Raw genomic sequence first — 25,699 nt, forward strand, 5'->3', positions numbered from 1 at the left:
CTGTGACAGAAGGTCGGTAATACCTGATTTTCATCTTGGGGCATTTTTCTGTCATGGTTAAGCCTACCTTTACTATGATCTTTTTCTCCTTTACCACGTTCAAACATTTTATTAGACATCTTGAGTAATAATGAAATGGCTGTGGACTACTACTTTGAATAGCTTGTTTATGAAATAGCCGACTTAACTGAAAACGTACTTAGTTGATATTTTTAGGGAATAGCGAAAGGATGAAAGTTTATTAGGAAAGAAGTTATTTTATGGTTATTACGCTTAATAAGGAAATTAACACGTGATTTGTAGTATGTAAATATTGCGCCTGATTATTATGAAACTTCTCTCTGTCTTTCACAATCACAACTGAGGTTATAAAACGGCACATAAGCAGATAAAACAGATCCCTTATAAGGTGCTGGTGACCTTCAATCTGAAAAGAAGAAAGATAAGATATTTATATCACTTTAAACCCAGAAAACTAAAACACAAAAGAGAATGAGAAGAGATATTTCTATGTGTTCGACGAATTCCGTGATTTAAATGTTCTCCATTATCTTCCGAGTGTAGTGCTCGTGCTCAATTTTCTTATTTTGAAGAAAGGAATCAGGAATAACATGCATGGATACAGATTCGATTACTTTGACAACTATATAGTCAGATCCCCGAGTTACTAGTAGCTAAACACACACACGCACACAACCCGAAAAAGAAATACGGTCTGGTAGATGTTGTGTGATAGTGAGCTAGAGAACTGGTCACTGAATTGTTCGAACAGCAAGAAAGAGAAAGGAAATTGACGCTGCACAGGGCGGGCTTTTCAAATTTTCTTATTGTCCAATGAAATTTGGCTGACTCCCAACAGCCAATCAGGAAAGAGAGTTTAGTTATAAATACCGCCCGAGAGGTCTGTAAGGAATTCATTTCTATTCCATTCGTTTTCTGTTGGATTAAAGTATTTTTTCATAGTGACTAGACGTATTGGTAGAGAATGGCCAGGACCAAGCAGACCGCCCGTAAATCCACTGGTGGCAAAGCCCCCCGTAAGCAGCTGGCTACTAAAGCCGCCCGGAAGAGCGCGCCAGCTACTGGGGGAGTAAAGAAGCCTCATCGTTACCGTCCCGGCACCGTGGCCTTGCGAGAGATCCGCCGCTACCAGAAATCCACCGAGCTGCTTATCCGCAAGCTGCCCTTCCAGCGCCTGGTCCGCGAAATCGCCCAAGATTTCAAGACTGACTTGCGCTTCCAGAGCTCGGCAGTTATGGCCCTGCAGGAGGCGAGCGAAGCCTATTTGGTGGGGCTCTTTGAGGACACCAACCTGTGCGCTATTCACGCCAAGAGAGTCACCATCATGCCCAAGGACATCCAGTTAGCCCGGCGTATCCGAGGCGAGAGAGCTTAAAGGCTGCCATTTTCTTTACTAGTAACTAGAAAACTACTCCAAACCACCCAAAGGCTCTTTTAAGAGCCACTACATTCACACTGAAAGAAGCTGTAACATACCTTTATCTAAGTACTAAAGTTGTGTAAGAACTTTATTTGAAGTTAACATTACTGACTAAATGTATTCTTGAAATAGCTGAAGAATGAAGGTTAGAGGATTAGTGAACTAACTCACGCTATCTCCAATTTTTGTGATTAGTCGAAGTTTATTAGTCGAAGTTTAGCTAGTACTTGTACTACCATGCGACCCTTCTCAAATTTAATTTGCTATTTTTGTTTAAGCTTGCGAGTGCTTTATTGTACATTTTACAAAAATCATTACATGGCAAATCTAAACTTTCAAGGATTCAGATAAAACAAAGTCATATCACTGCCCCAAAGCAATGCTAACATAAGGTATGGTTAATAAGCACTTATTCCTGCCCTTACTTGCCCCTGATGATACAGGGTTTTTATTTTTAAGGAAATAATGTATAACTCCCAATGGGAGGTAGGGCTTCTGTTTTGAATGACATTTTGTGGAAGTTCAACATGATTTCTCTCTAATAACTTGATTTCTTTCACAGCAAATAAATCTCCAGCATCCTCCAAAAAGTCTCAAGCTCTGGGCACATAAAAGTTCCTTTCAATATAACCGTAGTATGTCTTGAAAGATCCTTAGTGTCGTGTGTAATGTTTCTTTGTTTTTTTTAATTGCCAGAAGATGGTTGTAATATTCTCAGTCCTCTCACATCGGATACGCTGGTGCAGGGAAGGAAGCAAATGTCATTGGATAATTTGAAAAACTGAGACGTCCTCCCTGTCCCTCCCTCCTTCAGATTCCTCAAACTGAAGCTCAATGGCTGCCTGGTACATGAACCTTGTGCAGCCCCACACCAGCTCAGTGGCCCCTTTCCTTCTGTTTCCGCTCTGTTTTTCCACAAATACCATCACTCTACCGCATTGCACCCTCCCGTATTTTTTTACGTTTCTTCTGTTATACGCATTGGAGGTGAAGGATTTAACTTTGACTTTCAAACTGACCAAATCTGTGATCATGAACATTATTCAGCTTCCTATTCTAAGGTACAAATAAACATCATGAGCACCGATCCCCGGAGATACGGAAGGGTAATATTTAAACTACAGGATTTGAATGCAAAGAAAAATCCCTTCGTCCTCGGTTAATTTTGTTTTAATTTGCATATTTTAAGATGGTGATATCGCACAGTTCTTCCTCTCCCACTAAATTGCATGCACACCTGAAAGATCTGTGTACTCTCCTTCTGTCCCACCTTCCTCCGATGGCAGAGACAGAGGGCAGTAATTTATAGTAATTAGTTGCAATACTTAATTACCACAATAATAAATAAATAAATAAATTAGGGATTTTATTTTCGTTTTTTAATATTTCTCCTTCCTCGAAAGAACCATATTGTATTTAATATGTAGCCTTAAGGAGCTGGAGAATCATTAAATACATGTTCTTATCCTTCTCCTCCGCCCCCCTTCCCAATATACCTGGTCAGTTTTCAATCAGGGGATCAGTGCATAAAAAGCAATTTGAGCCAGCAGTTCACAGACTTTCATTATTAGTGAAGACGTTTTTGGAAAATGTTTGGATGTGGTAAAGGAAGAAAGGATCTTAGTAAAGATTGGTCTCAACACCACAGACAAATGCTGCTAGATAATACACACAAATCAGTAAACCGTCCATCACCTCGCTTGATGTGGAGCCATGAAATGTATCGCTTGTCTCCTCTACCAGGAGACCCGCTGAGAAAGTGTATTTAGAGCAGCTGATCTTCATGCTATCACTTACTCTGAGTCAGTAAAAAGAAGAACCTTAACTATGGACGTGGTTTATATCCTGAAAGGTCAGGCCACACTGTTAACAGTTTGGAAGGTTAAAGCTCATCCAGATTATCTATATATCTACAAACACAAAAGTTCTTTTAAGGCAAATTCCAGTTCCCGCCAAACTGCAATGGATACATTCAATTGTACTGTAATTTTTTTCAAGACTATAGAAGACCTATGAGCCTCTCTTCTGAGTCACTAAAGTAAAAGGGTAAAAGAAACTGACCAACATGGATATTTCAATGTAACATAACTTCTCTGCGCATGGCAGATAAATAATATCCTAGTTGTTTGGTAATTTAAAGAGTTTCATATTATAAACCAATAGAAAGAGCAAGTGTGTCAATATGGTTCCATAATCAGATCTAATCCCAGTTGGTTCGTGTGTGTTTTTTTTTTTTTTTTTTTTTTAAATCCACTTTACCGTGAGTTCCTCCGAACGCTACCCTACCTCTAATTTCCCATACATATTCACTGACTGGACAAATGAAATAAGGATTTGGCGAAGTGGAAAAATCTGCTTTGAAATACTGGAGAAAATACGGAAATGACTTGATATAACAAATAAATTGGTTTTATTCAGCTGTACTGTCCAAGAACTAAAAAGTCTTCAAGGATAGAGGAAGGGTGGGGAGAAACAGAAGATTCCTGTTATACTAACTAAGGTCTTTAGTTAGTAAACCCAGTGAGATTCCTGAAGTTTAAATTTAATTTCTATAGGTGCACCATGCAATTCTGATACAAAGTTCATGTGAATACCAACTGAATTATGCCCTTATTTCACCACTGTGGGAGTATTAATAATTTTATATGATTATCTACTTGAATATTGTGACACTGCAAGTGCTTATTTACCATACTTAGCAAAGCGAAACCAGACTCCATCTCTAGGTAAGGTGTGGGAAGAAAGAAATGTAGGACAACATACCTGAGACTAGAATTTTGCAAAGCTTATTTGCTATGTATTATGAATTATGATGTCTTCTTTACTTGCAGGCCACTTGATGCAGTTTGAAAAACACAAGCACGAATAGTTAGTCATTCTCTGGTCTTAGAACAAGAAAGTGGTAGGTAGCTCTTAAAAGAGAGTTTGGGTTACAGATTTAAATAGTCTACTCAGAAACTGCTTACTTCCAGCTGGTGTACTTGGGACTGCCTTAGTAGCCTCAAACACAGCGTGTTTGGCCAGCTCCCTCGGCAGCAGCAGGCGTACAGACCAGACGAGAGGCTTGTCCAGCGACAGGCTCAAAGATGTTATTTACAAAAGAGTTCATTATACCCATAGCCTTGGAAACGATGCCAGGGTCTGGGTGAATCTCCTTCAGTACTTTATACACATAAATGGGGTACCTCTTTTTCCTCCTTTCTAGCTTCCCCCTTATTCTGAGTTTTAGTCACAGATTTCCTAGAACCTTTCTTAGGAGCAGATTTCGTTGACTCAGACTCAGGCATATTGAAAGCTCTTAGTTTATTTTTACTTCTCAATGCCGTCTATTTTTTTGTTTTTCTATCCCTAGTCAGTTCAAAAGCATACAAACTATCGACGGTGCCACTCCGTTTATAGACATCTTGGGGAAATGACGAGAGTCTTTGCTGAACCTTCATTAACGTCACCTCGAACCTTATAATTGGTCAGAATTCGATTCGCATCGCAATTGGCTAGTCAAGGAATCCTTTTAGCCCATCACTAAGCGTTTAACGCTGTAAACAGAGAGGATATAAGGGCGAGCTGTGGATGGGCGCTTTTTTCTTTTCCAGGAGAAGGTGTAATAGGGTAGTTGGTTTCTAGACAGTGGCTGATCATGTCGGGCCGAGGAAAGCAGGGCGGTAAAGTCCGGGCTAAGGCGAAGTCTCGCTCGTCGCGAGCCGGGCTGCAGTTCCCGGTGGGCCGTGTGCACCGGCTGCTCCGGAAGGGCTATTATGCTGAGCGAGTGGGAGCCGGAGCCCCGGTCTATATGGCCGCGGTGCTGGAGTATCTGACCGCTGAGATTCTGGAGCTGGCTGGCAACGCCGCTCGGGACAACAAGAAAACTCGGATCATTCCCCGCCACCTGCAGCTCGCCATCCGGAACGACGAGGAGCTCAATAAATTGCTGGGGAAAGTGACGATTGCTCAAGGGGGCGTCTTGCCCAACATCCAGGCCGTGCTGCTGCCTAAAAAAACTGAGAGTCATAAAGCTAAGAGTAAATAAAGTCGGCCAAGGAAACACGGCTACTTTTACTCCAAAAAACAAACCAAAGGCTCTTTTCAGAGCCATCCACCAACTCAAAAAAGAGCTGTTCCGCTTTCTCTTAACTTAGGAAGAACCGGTTAACTTTACATAGTTTTAATATCCTAATTCAGGCCCCATGCTAAAGATATTATTTCAAACGTGCAGAAAATAATGACTAACAATGACATTAGTAAAGGAGTAACTAATTGTCTATTCTCTTTAAGGGAATTAACAGTGCTGGTTGTCATCTGCCAGTCCTTTCACAAAGCTGGTTTCTTTCTTTCTTTCTTTCTTTCAAAGGGCGAGCATAAATCCATGCAGACTCCAAAATTAGTCTGGATTAGCTTGCTTGGTACTAATCCTTCTACGTTGTTTTCTTATCCCCTCGAAAGAAAATTAAAAGCTGGCATAGTTTATTTTTCCCCCATAATACAGGTTTCCATCAAGGGTTGAACATTTACGGTAAGAAAGGAATAAAAACACACTTTCCGGGGGCGTTTCGCCTTCATTCCCAGTGATACACGTAAATACGTATTTTATTTCTCCTTCCCAAAATTTAAGTAGCGAGAAGGGAATTTGTCTTTCCTGGAAAGCACCAGGGCGTTGGTAGTAGATTAATTAACCTGGTGTTTCAGCTCCTTTTTGGGTGGGCGACTCATAAAATAGTCCTTGGATTTCCGTGAGAAGAGCCTTCTACGTAATTTCGGACTCACTTCCACGGCTACTGCCTCTTGGCATTTGGCTTTTTAGGCTTTGCCACTGGCTTTTTTCTTCGGTATTTTTTCTTTAGTTTTTCTCAGCTTGTTGTTTAAAGAAGCCAGAGACAACAGAGCCTTTGATTTGTACCAAGCCGCCCTTATTCCCCTAACTCTTGGGGTGGTAAGGGACTTGAGAAAGGAGCTTCACAGTAACTCCCGGGATATTATGAAGCCACCTATTCAGGATCTGGCATGTCCTGGGTGAACAAAGCATATTTCGGGACTGATCTAGAAGAGACTTGTGGGTATTGTAAAGAAATGAGGGTGAACTATCTCATATACGATTGTAAGGATCTAAATGTATTTAATGGATCATATGTTGGCTAATATATAAGCAAATGAGTAAGCCATATAAATGTTAGCCTCGTTTAGTTTGGTTACTAAGACCTTTAGATAAACCTTTTAGGAAAGAATGCAAGCAAAGCCTTCTTACTTTATTAAATATCCTGTTATTCAGCTTTTGGAGTGTCAGTGATTGTCCCTGACTTGGGTACAGGACAAAGTGGCATGCCAAACATGATCAGGAAAAAAACCAAAACCACAAAAAACAAGAGAAGTTCATATTTTAAATGAGATTAATAGCTTTGTTATTGATAAGTAGATAAACATGTTAAATACATGTGTACTGTGCAATTTTTAGATGGTCATAAATATTAATTATAACACAATGAATTGGGAGTTGATAAAAATAAGTTATCTTTTTGAGTATAAAAAGAGTGTGCTGAGATTTAAGTTTTTGCTTTTGTTTCTGTACAGCATTTTGCGTATGTGGACATGCAGCCAATGCATTGGCTGGGCTATCCCAGTTGATCACGGGGATGTGACATTCTGTGCCTATGCCGAAATAAATTTGTTGCTTGGTTCTGAACTTGGAGTTTGCAGTGGTCATCTGCTACAGGAAGCAGTGGTTGTCTGGTTCGCTAGGTTCGTCAGGTAACCTGTTGGCCTGGTTGGTGGTCCTGAAACATCCTTACAGATATTAAAGGTTTCTTAGAGAATGGGATGCATGATGCTGTTACTTACACTGAACATGCCAAGAGGAAGACTACGGATGTAGCTATCGGGCTCCATCAACTTCAGGTGAAATTGTAGTTACTGTTTTACACCAGCCATGTGAAAGAAGAAGTAAGCGGTAAATTCATATCTGTTGATCCGTAAGAAACATTGTATTAAAATAGCTCTGTCTGCGTTCTCCAGCTCCATGGCACATATTTGGGGTGGGGATACTTGGAGTGTGAGTCATTAGATGTAAGAGGGCTCAGGAGAGCACACGCTTGATCCCTGTGTAATATATTCAAAAAGAAAGTATTAAAACTATTTTAACGAGGGTTGGGTGGGTCTAAAAACTCTTAAGACACCCTTTAATTGGAGGTGGACTTTGGTGTCTTTTGAGCAGTCTGTCTGTCCATTTCCTCCTGCTTCAGTATCACAGCGGGCTGAATCTCCCAGGAAACGATAGCAGAGCTCTTTCCCTAGAAAACTTTTTTTTTTTTTTGGGGGGGGGGGTGGGGGAAGGCTTTTCCTGGAGTTGCACATCTGTATTCAGTCCTGGTCTCCAACGGGTGAAGACGAGAAGAGCAAATGTGAGGGAAGGGGGAAAGATAGGGGAGAAACTGGTCGATTAAATGACCAACGTATCTTTTCTATCGGGCTATTGGAGAGAGAGAGCCATTGATTAGTTTGAAAAGCCCGCGCTGCTAAAGGATTGGTTAATTATAACCTTCCGCTGTATTTCCTCTTTGAAAATATTCAGAACTACACAGACTGACGTAGTTGGTGTTTTCGAATACTCCTTGAGTATACAATTACTTTCTGCAGGATTTTCTCTTTTGGATTTTGAAACACTATCGTGTAACAAAGAGCTGTGGGGCAGTTCAAAGGATTTGCTATTTTACTTTTAAAGAGATTTATTCTCGTCAATCTGGCCAAAAACCTGTAAAGAAACCGCCAATGTGTTATTCTGGGGTGGGGTATTCCAATGATAGGCAGATGACTTGTGTAGCCACTTTATGCAATTCAATCCAGTCCAATCTAATTGGAAACTAAACAGAAATGCGATCTTTTTAGAGGAAAGAAATGTGGGAGACACGGAAAGCGACATTTAAGTCCAATTATTTGTGTCCTATTCTGCTTAACGCTGCATGTCAAGCCAGGTAGATTCTTGTGCTCGAAGATGTATCAGGATGAAAATACGGATAAAGAAACTTAATCCTTTCACTACTTCAGTATTGCAAATAATTAATAGTTAAGAACTCCTCCAATCTGTCGTCTGTTTAAGGCAGGACTGAAGGAGATTAGCGAGATCCCTTATGAGGGCACAGTGCCCCTTAGTTACAGAGGAGACTTAGTGAAGGGAAGTTGTGCCAGCTTCTAAATAACCGCAATTTAAAACACGAAATGCAACGAGAATCGAGAGATTTTTCAGCCCATTCTGTGGTTTAACTATTATCCTCCGCTCCACACCCCATTGTCTCTGCGAATGGGTGTTCATGATGGTTGTTCAGCTGTAAGGGAAGTAGAGAGCGGGAATGACACATTGATTAATAAACTGGGCATTTTGAAAGAAAAATAGCGAGACATGGAGCCTCAGATATAAAAAATAAATATGAACCAAGGTGGCAGAGAACGAAGAGCGGTTGTGTAGACTGAGCCTCAGACAGAAAGGAAACAGAAGAAAAACACGGTACCGGGGTGCTTCAAGGATCCTGAAATTTCAGGAAACCGGCCACTGGCGAGCGGTTTCGATCTGTGCTCCCAGAGCCAGAGCTGTTATGACCATACAGGAGGCGAACGAAGCCTACTTAGTGGGGCTCTTTGAAGATACTAACCTGTGTGCTTTTCATCCCAAGAATTACCATCATGCCCGAGAGAACGTCGGTAGCTCGGCCTATCTGTAGCGAGAGTTTACAGGCTTCAGTTTGCTGTTTCCAAAAGGCTCTTTTAAAAGCCACTCCTTAACTGTTAAAGGAGCTGTAACAGGCCCACAACTGTTCACATTCGTTAATTTTGATATTTATCAATGTTCGCTTATACGAACAACCTCAAATAGAAAGTTTATTCAGGTAAGATTCTTTAGGAAACTAGAATACTGGACAGTGTGATCGGGTAACATTTCAAATATTTTATTTATTAGAAACCTTTTAGCTATATCTATATTTTTAAAAATACCTCAGCCTATGATTTGTTGGGGGGAAGGGGGCGGGGAGAGAGGAACGAGCAAAACTGGAAACACCGACATTTACTAAAGAAATCAGTCCTCCATTTAGAAAACACAAAACGAAAGAAAATGCGCTCACCAGTCGCTTAAGACTCAAGCACATTATATTTACCTTATTTTTAAATACTGTTGGAGTCTGAAGAGCACAAATAGCAATTAGTGACAATAGAGCTCTTTGAATGATAAAGTGGATGGCTCTTAAAAGAGCCTTTGGTTTATAGATGTAGGTAGCCTGACAGTAAACTATTTACTTCGAGCTGGTGTACTTAGTGACGGCCTTGGTGCCCTCAGACACAGCGTGTTTGGCCAACTCCCCCGGCAGTAGCAGGCGCACAGCGGTCTGGATCTCTCGGGAAGTGATGGTGGAGCGCTTGTTGTAGTGAGCCAGGCGAGACGCTTCCCCTGCAATGCGCTCGAAGATGTCATTGACAAAGGAGTTCATGATGCCCATGGCCTTAGAGGAGATACCGGTGTCCGGGTGAACCTGCTTCAGCACTTTGTAAACGTAGATAGAGTAACTCTCCTTCCTGGTCTTCTTGCGTTTCTTGTCTCCTTTCTTTTGGGTTTTAGTAACTGCTTTCTTAGATCCCTTCTTTGGAGCAGGAGCAGATTTCGCTGGCTCTGGCATTTTGACGGTTGCGGTCGGCCTGCAATCCCAGCACAGGCAATCGTCTCAGTTTAGATCAAGAAATGTGTACAATAGTGAGTATTTATTCAGAACTTATGCAAATTAAAGCCTCGCTTTTCTGAATTTCTATTGGTTCAGAGACAGTAGTCACGTTCCAAACGTTCTGTTAACCTTCCTATTGGTCATAATTCTATCTGCATCGCCATTGGCTGTTCAGAGCATTCGTACTTTTCAGCCTATCACGGCTTTTTAAATCCAAATAGAAACGATATAAGAGCAGGCAGCGTAGCACAAAAGGTATTCAGTCTTTTGATTTTTAGTCGTCAGTTACAGCATTGTAATTTACAATGTCAGGCCGAGGAAAACAAGGAGGTAAGGCGAGGGCTAAGGCCAAGTCCCGCTCTTCGCGGGCTGGGTTGCAGTTTCCTGTTGGTCGAGTGCATCGTTTGCTCCGAAAAGGTAATTATGCTGAGCGGGTTGGGGCTGGGGCACCGGTCTACATGGCTGCTGTGCTGGAGTATCTAACTGCTGAGATCCTGGAGTTAGCTGGCAACGCTGCTCGGGACAACAAGAAAACTAGGATCATTCCTCGTCATCTCCAACTCGCCATCCGTAACGACGAGGAGCTTAACAAACTCCTTGGGAAAGTGACGATCGCTCAAGGGGGTGTCCTGCCCAACATCCAGGCTGTGCTACTACCCAAGAAAACTGAGAGCCACAAGGCTAAGAGTAAGTGAAGCTGATCAAGAAGAGGCAGGAATCTTCAATCAAAAACCGACCCAAAGGCTCTTTTCAGAGCCACCCACAAAATCAAAAAAGGGCTTGATTATCTTTAACATAATCACGTTTAGAACAAAAAATAACAGCTATTTCTCCTTCCTGAGAGTACTGCATTTGAATTGGAGAAAAAGTAGCTCTTATATAGTTATCTGAAAGTAGACTAGCAATTTTGCACCGGTCTGTTTTACTACAGTTATTCTTTGTGTCATTATAGCTGAATCTCCTATTTTGAAAGTCGTATTTGGCCGTGTTTTGTATAATATAGAAACGAGGAGAAAGAAATCTCCCTACCACTGTTCACTGTTGAAATCAGGAGAAAAATAGACACCGTTCCCTCTTTATTTCATTCTATAGCAAGGCGAGAACTAGGAATTCTTAATATATTAAGATGATGGTTACAGAGATCAATTGTGGTTTCCAGAGACTGAAAGACGCAAGAACAAAGGCAGAGGTGAGAGCTGAGTACCAACGGAATTTATATTATGAAAAAATAATAAAATAGGAAATGTTATTTATCTGCGACTTGTTCTCCGATTTCAGGGGAAAATATTTTCCTAATGACCTATGAATTTGACTTGGGAGGGAAACCCGGGGAAGAAAGTTGGACTAAAACGTTTATCAAGAAGACTCTCTGTCCTGTTTTCCTTTCCCATCTCATTTCTTTTACCTGAACTGTTGCATGATATACGCATTCTCTTTGAATAGGAAAACTGTCCGGGATGTCTGGCCAATTCTTGGCGGGCTTTTCAAATTTACCAACCGCTTCAGTTCCTCTAACCAGCAAGTCAGAAAAGGGTTTTGTTTATCATAATTCCTCCCATACCCTACTGAGTCCTCTAATTCACCCCTGTGGACAAAGGTAGTAACGCGAGAAAAGGCCACCTATATTCTGGCTCAGATCCTTTGGCACAATAGATATGGTAAATGGTAATTTACCTTACTCTAAGGACAGACATTATGGAAATACCTGACTCTCCCAACTGCTTGAAAACTTTACTCTCAAAAGAAACTAAAATTCCCCTGGATTGGGGGAAAGGAGGCGATTAAAGCCAAAAAGAACTATAATCTTTTGACTGTGGTCAGAAAGAGGAGCTACTCCTGTACATGGCACGTACATACTATTTGACAGGAGTCGCTTCTCTTTGACTCAACACAATTTGTGTCTCATTTATCCCTCACATTGTGTGTGTGTGTGTGTGTGTGTGTGTGTAATGTTAAGTAGTGAAGAGGGAAGGGGACTTGTGTCCTAGAAAGCTGCATGAGGTTACCGGTAAGCGAACCTGCTGTTTGGGTGGCTCTTAAAAGAACCGCTGGGTTTATTTGCAAAGTAAGTCTTTTTACTTCTTCTTGGGCGCCGCCGCTTTATCCTTTGCTACTTTAGGTTTCCTTGGCGTGGATTTGGCACCGGCAGCCTCGGAAGCCACTTCAGCGCTTTGGCTTTAGCCGGACTCTTTAACTGCTTTCTTGGGCTTGGCCGCTTTTATCTTTCTCGGGTTCTTTGGTTGCTTTTTCCGGCGCGACAGCTGCTGGTTTCTTGGCGCTTTTTTTCTCTCGCGATCGCAGCCTTTTTGGGCTTCTTGGCAGCTGGGTTCTTACCTGCCGCTGCCTTTTCCCCCCAGCACCTTTCCCTTGGTCTCAGTGAGTTTAAAAGACACCAGACTCCTGAATCCTATTGTGAGTCGGTTGTTGTTACTCTTCTCAACATCGGACCCTCCAGCCGCCAGAGCTGCCTTCAGAGCGGCTAAACAAGACCCCTTCACGGTCCTTAGAAGCAGACCCGGCTTTGGTAATAACCTCGGACACTCTGGGACCCGAGGGTTTGTGGGCTTTAGAGCCGCCTGTCGCCGCCTTCGATTTGTAACAGGCTTTTGCCTCGGGAGTAGAGATGGCAGGAGCAGCAACAGGCCACAGGCGCTGTTTCTGACATAGTGGCTAATATGTCTTATAATAAACCAGAAAAAAACAAACAAACAAACAAAAAAACATCTGGCGTAATAGTTAGTTGCCTAATGTTTAGACCCAAGACTCAGCAGCCCTGTGATTGGTGCGTTTAAAGGAGCCCGCCCAACAAGGCAGCTTTCTTTTCCCCGCTCGATTTGAGTTTCTTCTGAATAAAAAAAGGGTGTTTTTTTGTCCAACATCTGCCACCCAAAAGTCCGTTTCTTATCTGAGTGAAGAGGAAACAAGGTATTTTTATTCAGTAGAATTTCCAGTTGAAGAGTGAAATGTGGGTTTAAAGAAGAGTCAATAAATATTTAATCTTGGAATTATAGAGACTTAGGGACAGGGAAACTTGTTTTTCCTTGTGAAATAAAATTGAATAGTCGTTCATAAAATCACAACTACAATTAAATATTATTCTTTAAAGTACTTTCTACAAATCAGAGTAGAAACTCTATGATTTGAATTGACTTCCTCAGAGTAAAATGATTTTTCGTAAAGAAAGTAACAAACTTCTCTCAGGCTTTGAATAAGGATTGAGAACTAGCTCCGTGAACTAAATATTTCCCTTGCTATAATAATTAAATCTGTTTAAATATTTCCTAATGCCACAACACAAATAACTATTCAGAGACTTATGAAGAGATGTTTATGCGACAGAAATACATATGGGAGTAATTTTTATGTTGTATCTTTCTTAAGTGTTCCCTTATAAGATAAACTATCATTCTTTTTAAAGTTCTAAACTATTTTATTGCTATTTGAATAAATTATGTTCCTAGGATAGTGTTAACTCAGACTGGGATCTGCTATTAGTGTGCTCAGGAATTGACACGACTCTCGTTTGATAATGACAGAAAGGCTTTAATTACTATACTTATAAACACATAAAATGAGCCCCCAAACCAAAAGTCCAGTATATTTTAGCTGCAAAAGTAATTATCCTCACTAATGCAGGCAAGAGGCGGTGATGGTTTCTTAGCAGCTTCCCCCTAAGAGCCTGGATCCTGGTCTCAGAAGACAGCTGGGCAAAAATGACAGGTCTTGTCAGTTTCTTGTCCAGAGTGAAGAGTCACTCTTGAAGCTTGCTTGCCTTTTTTATTTCCATTGCGTCTCTTTTATATTCTTAAATGTAATGTTTTTCAAAGTATTTTGGTAATTTACATGAGTAAACACAGGAATTCCCGAAAACAATACAAGTGGGAGAGACCCATGTGTTTTACTTAGTTAAAAGGCGCTATCCGCCTAGATTTGTTGTTTAGTTTCAGTGTTCCACCCCTCAAACAAAGGGGTATTGGGGTTGTTGTGATTAAATTGAGCAATATCTGGGGTGGCATCCAGCCATGGGCTTTGATCATAAGGTATTTTGAGAGATCTGGATCCATGGAGGCCTAGCAGGCCCTGCATTTAACACATTTCTGTTTACTGCATAGATGAGTTACTCCCAGAGGATAGGTTCATTAGGGAAGATGGTCCAGACAAGAAAGGCAATTAATAAACAGTTATCTTAATGAAATACCAGACATACTTTGAGAATGGAAAGACCACATGTGTTGCAATGAGAAACAACCACCCCTTTTCAAAATGGACTCTAGCCACCATTTCACATACTCTGCAATATGCAACTTATTAATATTTGGTAGCTTAATTTTATAAGTAGGCCCAGCCTAGATGAAATTTCATGGATAGTCACTTATTTTCTATAATCTTTAAATGCAATTGCCAAGGAAACTGCTAATGTAATAGTCTGTATTTCAGTTGGAAATGAAAAAAAAAAAATTAAAGGATATTTCACACAGTGTTTTGTTAAAATTTATAGTAGGTCAGAAACTGTGGTGTAGTTTAGCTTACCACAGGGAACAGTGAAGCGTATGTTGGGACTGATTTACAAAGAGACCTGGAGTGTGCTGAAGGTTTTCTTGAGATTATGGTCATCTGGTCAATACTATCATCTGCACTGAACACATTAAGCGGAAGGATAGCCATGTATGTGGTCTATGAGAAAAGTCAGGACCTCACTTTCTAAGAAATTGGGCTATCCATTCCCCACCCCATTAAAAACAAACCAGAGGTTCCATGCATTCATAATAAGAGCTGATACTTTAGTAGCTGCTGCTGCTTCTTTAACTCCAGGGGAAAAATAGTACACGCTAACTTACTAAATACATAACTTTCAGTAGGACTACATTTTTACTTGGTTCAGATACAGGTAGCAGTACTAAGAAATTATCCTCAGTGTGCCTACTAGAAATAGGTTTTATCAAAGCACTTGTATTTTTATTTTTCAGCTCTGTATCACATATGGGGGGAGGTGATCATTGAAGAGTTGAAACTCATAAGGTACATTCACGTGGTGGATTTAAAATATTAAATCTTTTATTGAGAAGAGGATTGTTCTAAACACTTTTTGCAGTAAGTGATCCTGTGACTGGAGATGGCTGAAGAGCCTCCCAAAACAAACTGAATGACAGCCGAAGCTCAGCTGGATTCCCACCCTGGCAGAAAGCAGCATTGTTGAAATATTAAAAATATTTTCATTTGAAATAATTTTTAAGAAATAGATTTGAAGGAGACACTTCCAAACAAGTTATGAGTATGAATGTGGGAGACAACCATTCTGTCTCTGTACACTCTGCTTTATAGGAGAATAGTCACTATGTAGTCACATAAGGGGTTGGATGTTTCTGGCCATTCATTGCACATTGGCTTAGGTCTCCAAGAATCAAGGGTGAAGACTGAGTGAGGGAAAGAGGTGAAGTTGTTTGGGATTTCTATCTGACTAATGGGAATGGGATGAAACCGATGGGTGAATTTGAAAAGATTAGCCAGAGACAATCCTCTGTATTTCTGCATAAAAGAGAATATTAGAATTATATAAACGATCTGTATGTTGTTCAAGGATACTTTAAGTACTCATTCGACACATTATTGTGTCCCTCAGAATGTTCTGTATGATTTTTTAAAAAATACTCAGTCTTAAAGATCTTTATTCCTGTAAATCTAAAGAAAAATAACATTTCAAAGAGAGCGGTGATTGTGTGTAGTTTGTTGTGGGATATGTAAAAGACAGGTAGGTGTCCTGAACATTTTTTATGCAATGATGTCCAATCTAACTGAAAAGTGAGCAGAGATGTAATTTTTGTTTTTGTTTTACAAGGGAGAAAAGAACAGGGAGATTTATGTCTACTGGGTTGTGTCCTATTTTTCTGCTCCTGAAGGCCATCTGTTCGACCAGGTGGATTTTTGTGAAAGAAGATATGTCAGGAGGAAAATGCTGGTAAAGAAAAGTTGTTGTTTACCACTTAAGTATTGCAAGTGATTTCTATTTAAGACCTCCCCTGGTCTGTAATCTGTTTGAGGTTTAAAGCAGTGTGGAAGGAGAGTAAATATATTCTTTATAAAAAGGAGGTGCCCTTGAGTATGAGCGGGAAGAAGTGTGGGGGTACTGCTTTCATCTTCTGAAAGTCTGCTAATTAAAACAAACTAGAACAAGTACAGAGAGATTCTCTGTCCATTCAAAAGTCCTGTAGCAATTTAAAGATTAACAAATTTAATTTTTGTAGGCATAAGCTAAAGCCTACAAGCTATGCCTACAAAAATTAAATTTGTTAGTCTTTAAAGTGCTACAGGACTCTCGTTGTTTTTGCTGTATACAGACTAACACGGCTACCCCTCTGGAACTTCTGTCCATTCAACACATTTTGTGGTTTAACTCCCTTGTCTCCTGAAATTGGTGCTCATGATAGTTGTTCAACTTTAAGAGAAGGAGGATCTGGGGATGGCATATAGATTAACAAACTGTTCAGTTTTAAAATAAATATATAAACAAAAAAAGATAGAGAAACAAAGAAACATGGGAGACAGGGAAGGGAAGGATTCTTTAGGGTGATGGGTTTCAGAAAGAGAGGAAACCGCAGGAAAACAGACGCTAGTGTAGTTCAAGAAATTGTAAATTTCAGGGACTCAGACAGTGGTGGCGGAAATGGATTCAAGAAACGGCAAGAGCTAGAATGGAAGCGAGCAAGAATCGCATTTCTCTATACATAGCGTGGACGTCACAAATGTTCATATTAGCCAGTTATGTTTGGCTTCTTCTCATCAGCCAATCAGAAGAAGGAATTTTTCTATAAATACCATCACAACAAAATAAATCTTTTCTTTGAAGCTGAGAGCGTGTGTTGCCCAAAATGGCCAGGATCAAAGAGACCACCTGTAAATCCACTGGTGGCAAAACTCCCAATAAGCAGCTCCAAAGCTGCCAGAAATAGTGTGCTTGCTACTAGAGGGAAGGGATGAAAAAGCCTCATTGTTACAAAACAGGCACTGTCCGTGGCCCTACAAGAGATTTGCCACTACCAAAAATCCACTGAGCTGCTCATCTGCAAGCTGCCCTTCCAGCAACTGGTCTGTGAAATCACCCAGTACTTCAAAATTGACTTACATTTTCAGAGTTCGGCCATTAGGACACTGCAGGAGGCCAGCGAAGCCTACTTGGTTGAGCTCTTTCAGGACACTAACCTGTGTGCTATTCACACCAAGAGTCACCATCATGCATACGGACATGTAGTTAGCCCGGCATATCCAGGGTGAGAGGGCTTCAAGGTTGCACCACTGCATTCTGGCTACTTTAAAACTACTCCAATCATCCCAAAGGCTCTTTTAAGAGCCATTAAATACTCACTGAAAACAGATGCAACACACCCATAACTTGTGCCCTTTGAATCATAAGACTTCACTTAGCTTACCTAAGTTAAAAATTCTGACCAAGCATGAAACCATCAATAATGGCTCCAGTTTTTCAAAGCATGTGCTTGAGGTGGCACACTTAACTGCACATTAAGCTGCCTTCTTGACTAAATTCTTAATGTTCTCTAGCCAAATTAACTTAACAGACACTTTGTGTTATGACCGGCAGTGCTTACTTTTGCCTTTTCTTTATCTGTGTTTGTGTGTGTGTGTATTTATCAATATCCACTTTCATCTTTGTAATACAAACTTCCACAAATGCATTTCATTTAAAAGTATATTTCCTATTACCAAATAAGTAGTGCCCTATTCCCTATTCAGGACTATTCCCTATTCAGGACTTTAAAGAATGGTTTAATCAAGAAGGTAAAACCATGTGTATGTCTTTCAGATACTACTCATAAATTGTAAATAACTAACTAAAGAAGGCTGTTATTCAGATCTTGAATTTAGCGGATTAGCTAGGAGTCTTCCCCTTGAAGAAACCAGAATATTGTACAGGAAGTGGTATGTAGACCATGAAATTTCAGCTAAGCTGGGCCTACTTATAAAATTAAACTACCAAATTAATAAGTGCACATTGCAGAATATGTGAAATGGTGGCTGGAGTCCCTTTTGAAAAGAGGTGATTGTTTCTCATTGCAACACACCCATGCTGTCTTTCTATTCTCAAAGTATGTTGGTATTTCATTAAGATAACTGTTTATTAATTGCCTCTCTGTCTGGACCATTTTCCCTAATTAATTTATCCTCTGGGAGTAACTCATCTATGCAGTAAACAGAAATGTGTTAAATGCAGGGCGTGCTAGACCTCCATGGCTCCAGACCTCTCAAAATACCTTGTGATCAAAGCTAATGGCTGGATACCATCCCAGGTGTTGCTCAGTTTAATCACAACAACCCCAATACCCCTTTGTTTGAAGGGTGGAACACTGAAGCTAAAGAACAAATCTAGGTGGCTAGCACCTTTTCACTAATTAAAGCACATGGGTCTCTCCCTCTTGTATTGTTTTCTGGAATTCCTGTGTTTACTCATGTAAATTAGCAAAATGCTTTGAAAAACATTGGATTGAAGAATATAAAAGAGAAGCAATGGAAATAAGCAAGCAGGCAAGCTTCAAGAGAAGAGGAATCACTCTTGACAAGAAACTGAGAAGAACTACCATCTTGCCCAGCTGCCTTCTGAGACCACGGATTCAGGCTCTCGGGGGAAGCTGCTAAGAAACCATCACCGCCTCTTGCCTGCATTGGTGAGGATAATTACTTTTGCAGCTAAAATATACTGGACTTTTGGTTTGGGGGCTCATTTTATATGTTTATAAGTATAGTAATTAAAGCCTTTCTGTCATTATCGAATGAGAGTCGTGTCAATTCCTGAGCACACTAATAGCAGATCCCCGTCTGTGAGGTAACAGGTATGTAGGAAAAAAATTGGTAAGGATGGCCTGGGGAGAGTACACTTATCAGAGGAGCTGAGGATCACAAAAATTGGACTGAGGGATCTGTTAAAGAAACTATAAATACAATAGTGTCTTTGTACCCAAGAAAGTGTGTGGAAGAAACAAGGCTTCACTCTGCGTTTTAGTTGAGGCTCATCAGAGATCTGAGACTCTTTTATTATTATTTTAAAAACACAAGCATATGCAAGGGGAGAGCCACCGACGGCGTTGTCTCTGGTCAGTAAAGGGTCTCCACCCTCAGGTAGATTTTAACATATATTTATAACAGTGTTAGATTTACAGCATTCATTCTTCTTATCATTAGTCAAGGTTACAGACATAAGCAAACTGCAGTACAAGCATTTTCCCCATACAGACAGTTACATTTTCAGCACAGTTACATTTTTCAGCACTTTCTCACTCTCTGTCTTACTCCCTCCCTTTACCCATAAGACATACTTTTCTTGACCAAAGTTTAAGGCCTATGCAGTTTACTTCAACAATCTCCCCTTTGGTGCTCTATAGCACCATACTGCCTTAAACTTCCACATTCATTAAGTCTTCAACTTCTTTCTTTACTTGCTCGTCCCATTCTTTTATCTCAGCATACATATTATATACTGCTGTCTTCTGTTCTGGGCTCAGCATATTTTTTTGCATTTCCTTTGCAGTACAATTGAAGCAACATTTTATAAGCATTATGAATACTTGTATACACACAAAAATGCCAGTAATACCTCCAAATACAAGTAACACGATGTAGAAGATTTTGGACCCCCATTCTTCGAGCCACAACCATAGGCTCCATTGATCTGTTTCATGGAGCTTTGCTACTTCTTTTCTAATGTGCTCAGCTTGTGTGAAAATGTCATGGGTGTTATCTGGTATGTAAACACACCATTTGGGTCCTATCAGGGCACACACTCTTTCCTTGCTTGCTAGAGTAAAGTCTAGGGCCATTCGGTTCAGCAGAACCATTTGTCGTATACTACCCATTTCAGTGGCTGTGTTCAAAGCCCTGGGTAGTGGCATCAGCCACTTCTTCAAGTACCCCAGCATCGCACCTTATTTCCTTGACAGAGTATGCAACTCCAAGGTGAGGCAAGGTGATACCCCAATAACGTTGGGCCTCGGTGATTGCTCTTCGGTTCCGGAGTCTGCCCTGGGGTAGTGTGGGTGTGTACCTGATGGCAGGGACGATAGCTCCGATATAGCAGGAGCCTTCCCACCATAGGGGTAATCTTTTATGGGCCTTATTCCCACATATAAAATAATGACCCACTAAACCTGTGTGTTCATGTAAGTAAACTACAGAACTTTGCATTAAGCGAATGCCATAATAACTGATATTCAGGGGGTAGGGAAAATAGCCTCTAAAAGAGCTCCCATTCTGGGCTACGTATCCTGTAGAGTTGATAGTAAAGGTATAGTTACAAATGCTATAACCAACCTTTATACTTTTGTGGAGTGCATTCTTTCCCCACATGGATTGATTGGACTTAAAGCAGTATTCCCCTTGGGCCTCATAAACTAGGTGGATGTATTCTGTTTTATTCCAACCTACATCAGCCCAAGTTTGAATCTTTCCAGGGAAAGGAATGGTAACCCCTTGTACTATTTGTGTGGTGTTTAACACAATCAGAGCCACGGGTATACCTTCTCCAGAATGCAAGGGAACATGACTGCAAATCCAACAGTTAGACACATTTAAGTCTTTCCGTAATTGGTTAATTACTTGTAAAAATGTGTTAGTACTGTCCAAGGAGTGTTTTCTTCTATGGTTCAGTCGCTTAGTTTTTAATTGTACCTCAGAGTCATCAGGTTGTCAGTCTTCTACCCCATGGACCATGGAGATTTCCTCGACAGGTGTGCTGGTAATCAGGAACCTAGACCAAAGAGAGTCATCCAGATAATGCCAATACAGAACATCCAGAAGATCACTAGCCATATCCATTTAAGGAACCAGTGACTTGGAGGAATTTTACGTCTTTCCCCTGAGGTGGTAGGGATGATGTTGTGGCACATCCTCTTTGCTCTGGAGTGGCAAATCCTCTTCTTGAGCAGGGGAGAGATTACAAGCACTTTCACCCTGCTCCTCTGACCTTGTTTTTACAGGTGCAGAGGTTCTTTTACAATGTGAGGTGTGTATCCAGGACTGGTAACCTCGGCACTTTACAGCAGTGTTGGTGGTGAGGAGTACCTGGAGTGGGCCTTTCCAGCGTGGTTCCAGCCCTCTTCCTCTGGTGGACTTTTACATGGATCCAGTTACCTGGCTGTAGATCATGACACGCTTCTCAAGGTTCTTGGGGAAGGGCTTCTTGTACCTGTGAATGAAAAACCTTAACACACTTCATTAACGCCTGACAATAAGTCAAAACAGTTTCATCAGCCAAATTAATATCCATCATGTGAGTTGATACTGGTGGAGAACTAGGGAGCCTCGTGGGTCGTCCCATTAGGATCTCGTGTGGTGATAGTCCAGTCTTTCTGTTACATGATGACCTCATACTCATAAGGGCTAAGGGCAGGGCATCTGGCCATTTGAGGTTGGTTTCATTGCAAATTTTGGCTATTTTATTTTTCAGGGCGCCGTTCTGTCTCTCCACTGCCCCTGAAGATTGAGGGTGATATGGGCAATGAAAGTTCTGTTGCATACCGAGGGCCTTGCAAACTTCTTTCATGACTTGGCCTGTGACATGAGTGCCTCTGTCACTGTCCAAAGAGAGGAATAAATTCTTTCAAAAGTCTCTTGCTGACTGTAACAGTGTCAGCCTTTGCACATGGGTAAGCTTCTACCCATCCTGAAAACAAACATACAATTACCAGCACATATTCATATGAAACACATTTTGGCATTTGAATGAAATCAATCTGAATATTTACAAATGGTCCCCATGGTGGGGGATGTGCTGCCCTTTTTGTTTTTATCGGTTTACCCACATTGTGAGCCTGACAAATAGGGCAGGTTTGACAATATTGATGAGCCGCTTGGGGAAAATAGGGGCATACCAATCCCGTTTCACTGCTTCTATCATCCCCCCTCTGCTCAAGTGTGCTATCCCGTGATGCACTCGAGCAAAGTAAGGGAAAAGGACCATGGGCGCCACCAGGCAGCCATCCGGGGAGCGCCACAAATGGTCTGGGTGTAAAAGGCACCCTGCCAGTCTCCAATGCTTCTTTTCACTTTCTGGGGCCTGATCCTGGAGGAGGGCAACATCCTCAGTAGTAGCCATAGGAGACTGGACTGATGTGAACAAAAACATGGATGTGGCCTGAGGTGCGGAAAGGGCCGCAGCCTTAGCAGCAGAGTCTGCCAAAGCATTCCCACGAGTAACTTCGTCATAAGAAATTCGATGAGCTAGACGTTTAACAACAGCAATAGTAGAAGGTAACTGTAAAGCATCTAATAAAGCAGCAACATAAGATCCATTTTTAATATGTGAGCCTCCCGAAGTGAGGAAGCCTCTTTGTTTCCAGCGTTGACCATAATTATGGACGACACCGAAGGCATAATGGGAGTCAGTAAAAACATTAACAGATTTACCTTTGGCCAGGATACAAACTCTAGTTACAGCAAAGAGTTCAGCTACTTGGGCAGAGTTCACAGAAGGAAGAGGGTTATTTTCAATTACCTCATGTTGAGAACAAACAGCATAGCCGGCCACAAGAATACCTTTAGAGTTTCTTTGACAAGAGCCATCAACATAGAAAATCAATTCTGGGTTCTGCAAAGGGGTATCTTTAAGATCAGTTCGGGGCATAGTAAGGTGTGCGGTCACAGTCAAACAATCGTGGGGTTCACCATCAAGAGGGGTGGGTAACAATGAGGCAGGATTGAGGACCGGACACCGGGTGAGTGTACTATGGCCTGCAGACAACAAAAGAATTTCATATTTTGTTAAACACGCATTAGATAAGTGCTGTGTTTTGTTTTTCAACAATAGAGCTGCAACAGCATGAGGAACAGAGACAGTAAGCGGAGAGCCAAGGACCAGGGTTTCTGAGGTTTCAAGCAAGGCAGCTGCGGCTGCAACAGCACGGAGACAAGATGGAAGTCCAGCAGCCATGGGGTCCAGGGCAGTACTACAATAGGTAATAGGCCTATGCTTATCCCCATGCATTTGTGTGGGGACACCTATAGCAAACCCATCTTTTTCATGACAAAACAATATAAAAGGTTTTGAATAATCAGGCAAACCAAGTGCAGGTGCACTAGAAAGTGCATATTTTACAGAGGTAAAAGCTTGTTCTGCCTCGGCAGACCAGGGAAGAGGTTCAGGAGTGTAGACCGTGAAATTTCAGCTAAGATGGGCCTACTTATAAAATTAAACTACCAAATTAATAAGTGCATATTGCAGAATATGTGAAATGGTGGCTGGAGTCCCTTTTGAAAAGGGGTGATTGTTTCTCATTGCAACACACCCATGCTGTCTTTCTATTCTCAAAGTATGTCTGGTATTTCATTAAGATAACTGTTTATTAATTGCCTCTCTGTCTGGACCATTTTCCCTAATGAATTTATCCTCTGGGAGTAACTCATCTATGCACTAAACAGAAATGTGTTAAATGCAGGGCGTGCTAGACCTCCACGGCTCCAGACCTTTCAAAATTCCTTATGATCAAAGCCCATGGCTGGATGCCACCCCAGGTATTGCTCAATTTAATCACAACAACCCCAATACCCCTTTGTTTGAAGGGTGGAACACTGAAGCTAAAGAACAAATCTAGGTGGCTAGCACCTTTTCACTAATTAAAGCACATGGGTCTCTCCCACTTGTATTGTTTTCGGGAATTCCTGTGTTTACTCATGTAAATTACCAAAATGCTTTGAAAAACATTGAATTTAAGAATATAAAAGAGAAGCAATGGAAATAAGCAAGCAGGAAAGCTTCAAGAGAAGAAGAATCACTCTTGACAAGAAACTGAGAAGAACTACCATCTTGCCCAGCTGCCTTCTGAGACCACGGATCCAGGCTCTTGGGGGAAGCTGCTAAGAAACCATCACCACCTCTTGCCTGCATTGGTGAGGATAATTACTTTTGCAGCTAAAATATACTGGACGTTTGGTTTGGGGGCTCATTTTATATGTTTATAAGTATAGTAATTAAAGCCTTTCTGTCATTATCGAATGAGAGTCGTGTCAGTTCCTGAGCACACTAATAGCAGATCCCAGTCTGTGAGTTAACAAGGAGTCTCAAGTCGAGTGAGTTCCTGCAGAGGCTTAACAATAGAGGCATAGCCCAAAATCCATTGGCGGCAATAGCCTGCCATGCCTAAAAAGGTTCTCATTTGTGACACAGTAGTGGGTTATATGGTGGTGGAGGAAAAGCACTGAAAGAGTCTATTATATCCTCAGCCGTTCCTCCCTTATCATTCTTTTCAAGTTGGGGGTACAATGGAACAGATGGAGCGCAAGGTGGGCAAGCCTGGCCAGGTTTACATTGGGTCTTTAGCTCCTTTATCTGAATTTTCAATTTTTCTTGGGAGTCCTTTACACTCCTTACCCGGGATTCATGCAGTCTTTTAAGGGTTTCCTCATACCAATTAAAATATGCATCCCATTGAGTCTGTGTGGGTGACTCTAGGGCTCCGCGGAGGTGTACAATTTTATCTAAATCAAAAGTTCCAGTCAAAGGAAACTGCTTACTAGGATCCTCTCTGGTATACCAATTCCACTTAGCCAAATATCTGCAAGTCTTTTGGCCATAATGTGTACACATATAAAATGCTGGGGTTCCCTTTGGCGGGACGGAGGCATCCTTTGACCCTCTAACCCCCATTTTCTCAATTCACACAGGGAAAGTTCATAAAGGGAGTCCTGTTGCCAACAGGGTGCATCCGAGGGAAATGCCAAAGGCACTCCAACAGTGTCTCCTACTGTGGCTTCAGGCTCATTGCCGTGGATAAAGGGGAGGAAAAATCAATGATTCCCACTGGGTCACAGGGTTCCACCGAGCCCCCTTGTGATCAGTTCTGCCTTTTATCAGGCAGCCCTGGGGTGGCTGAACTTGGCTTGAGTCCTAGACCTGGTCAGCGGTTATAATCTCAATTCACACATCCCCAGCTCTTCAAAATCTCTTTTGACTAGTCACCTTTATACCTTAACCAGAATGTCTGATGAGCCTTCTCTCAAAAAGTTCGGATCGCATCAGCCACTGTTCAGGATTTCCAACCCCCCGGGCAGTCCTCCACCGAGCACCCCATCAGAGATTTCAAAAGGTCTCTTACCTTGGTGTGGTGCACCGGAGTTCGGAGGGAGATGGCCCGACTGGGGTCCCGACTGGGCTTTTAGCGATCCGAGTCACGGCACCAAGAACTGTGGAAGAAACAAGGCTTCACTCTGCGTTTTAGTTGAGGCTCATCAGAGATCTGAGACTCTTTTATTACTATTTTAAAAACAGAAGCATATGCAAGGGGAGAGCCACCGACAGGGTTGTCTCTGGTCAGTAAAGGGTCTCCACCCTCAGGCAGATTTTAATATATGTGTTAGAATTACAGCATTCATTCTTCTTATCATTAGTCAAGGTTACAGACATAAGCAAACTGCAGTACAAGCATTTTCCCCATACAGACAGTTACATTTTCAGCACAGTTACATTTTTCAGCACTTTCTCACTCTCTGTCTTACCCCCTCCCTTTACCCATAAGACATACTTTTCTTGACCAAAGTTTAAGGCCTATGCAGTTTACTTCAACAAGTG

General features: G+C 41.5%; 4 protein-coding genes and 3 pseudogenes across 4 annotated transcripts; 4 read left to right on the forward strand and 3 right to left on the reverse strand.

Annotated features, from left to right (window-relative positions):
- Positions 1-889: 889 nt before the first annotated feature.
- On the forward strand, positions 890-1,468 carry LOC137160806 (histone H3). Its single transcript, XM_067559674.1, has one exon. It carries the CDS (start codon positions 986-988, stop codon positions 1,394-1,396), a length of 411 nt encoding a protein of 136 aa, XP_067415775.1. The 5' UTR covers positions 890-985; the 3' UTR covers positions 1,397-1,468.
- Positions 1,469-4,204: 2,736 nt separating this feature from the next.
- LOC137160811 (histone H2B 5-like) lies at positions 4,205-4,809 on the reverse strand (annotated as a pseudogene).
- A 232-nt stretch (positions 4,810-5,041) lies between these two features.
- Positions 5,042-5,534, forward strand: LOC137160810 (histone H2A.J-like). The gene has a single exon (XM_067559676.1). It carries the CDS (start codon positions 5,079-5,081, stop codon positions 5,466-5,468), a length of 390 nt encoding a protein of 129 aa, XP_067415777.1. The 5' UTR covers positions 5,042-5,078; the 3' UTR covers positions 5,469-5,534.
- A 4,121-nt stretch (positions 5,535-9,655) lies between these two features.
- On the reverse strand, positions 9,656-10,141 carry LOC137160496 (histone H2B 8-like). Its single transcript, XM_067559063.1, has one exon. The coding sequence runs from the start codon at positions 10,090-10,092 to the stop codon at positions 9,712-9,714; it is 381 nt and encodes a 126-aa protein (XP_067415164.1). The 5' UTR covers positions 10,093-10,141; the 3' UTR covers positions 9,656-9,711.
- Positions 10,142-10,393: 252 nt separating this feature from the next.
- Positions 10,394-10,894, forward strand: LOC137160498 (histone H2A type 2-C). Its single transcript, XM_067559064.1, has one exon. The coding sequence runs from the start codon at positions 10,440-10,442 to the stop codon at positions 10,827-10,829; it is 390 nt and encodes a 129-aa protein (XP_067415165.1). The 5' UTR covers positions 10,394-10,439; the 3' UTR covers positions 10,830-10,894.
- Positions 10,895-12,311: 1,417 nt separating this feature from the next.
- Positions 12,312-12,799, reverse strand: LOC137160391 (histone H1-like; annotated as a pseudogene).
- Positions 12,800-17,000: 4,201 nt separating this feature from the next.
- Positions 17,001-17,476, forward strand: LOC137160393 (histone H3.3C-like; annotated as a pseudogene).
- Positions 17,477-25,699: the final 8,223 nt, after the last annotated feature.

The sequence above is a fragment of the Emydura macquarii genome, unplaced genomic scaffold (assembly GCF_026122565.2).
Source record: "Emydura macquarii macquarii isolate MOO-44397 ecotype Brisbane River unplaced genomic scaffold, CSIRO-AGI_Emac_v2 contig_2205, whole genome shotgun sequence".
Lineage (NCBI taxonomy): Eukaryota > Metazoa > Chordata > Testudines > Chelidae > Emydura > Emydura macquarii.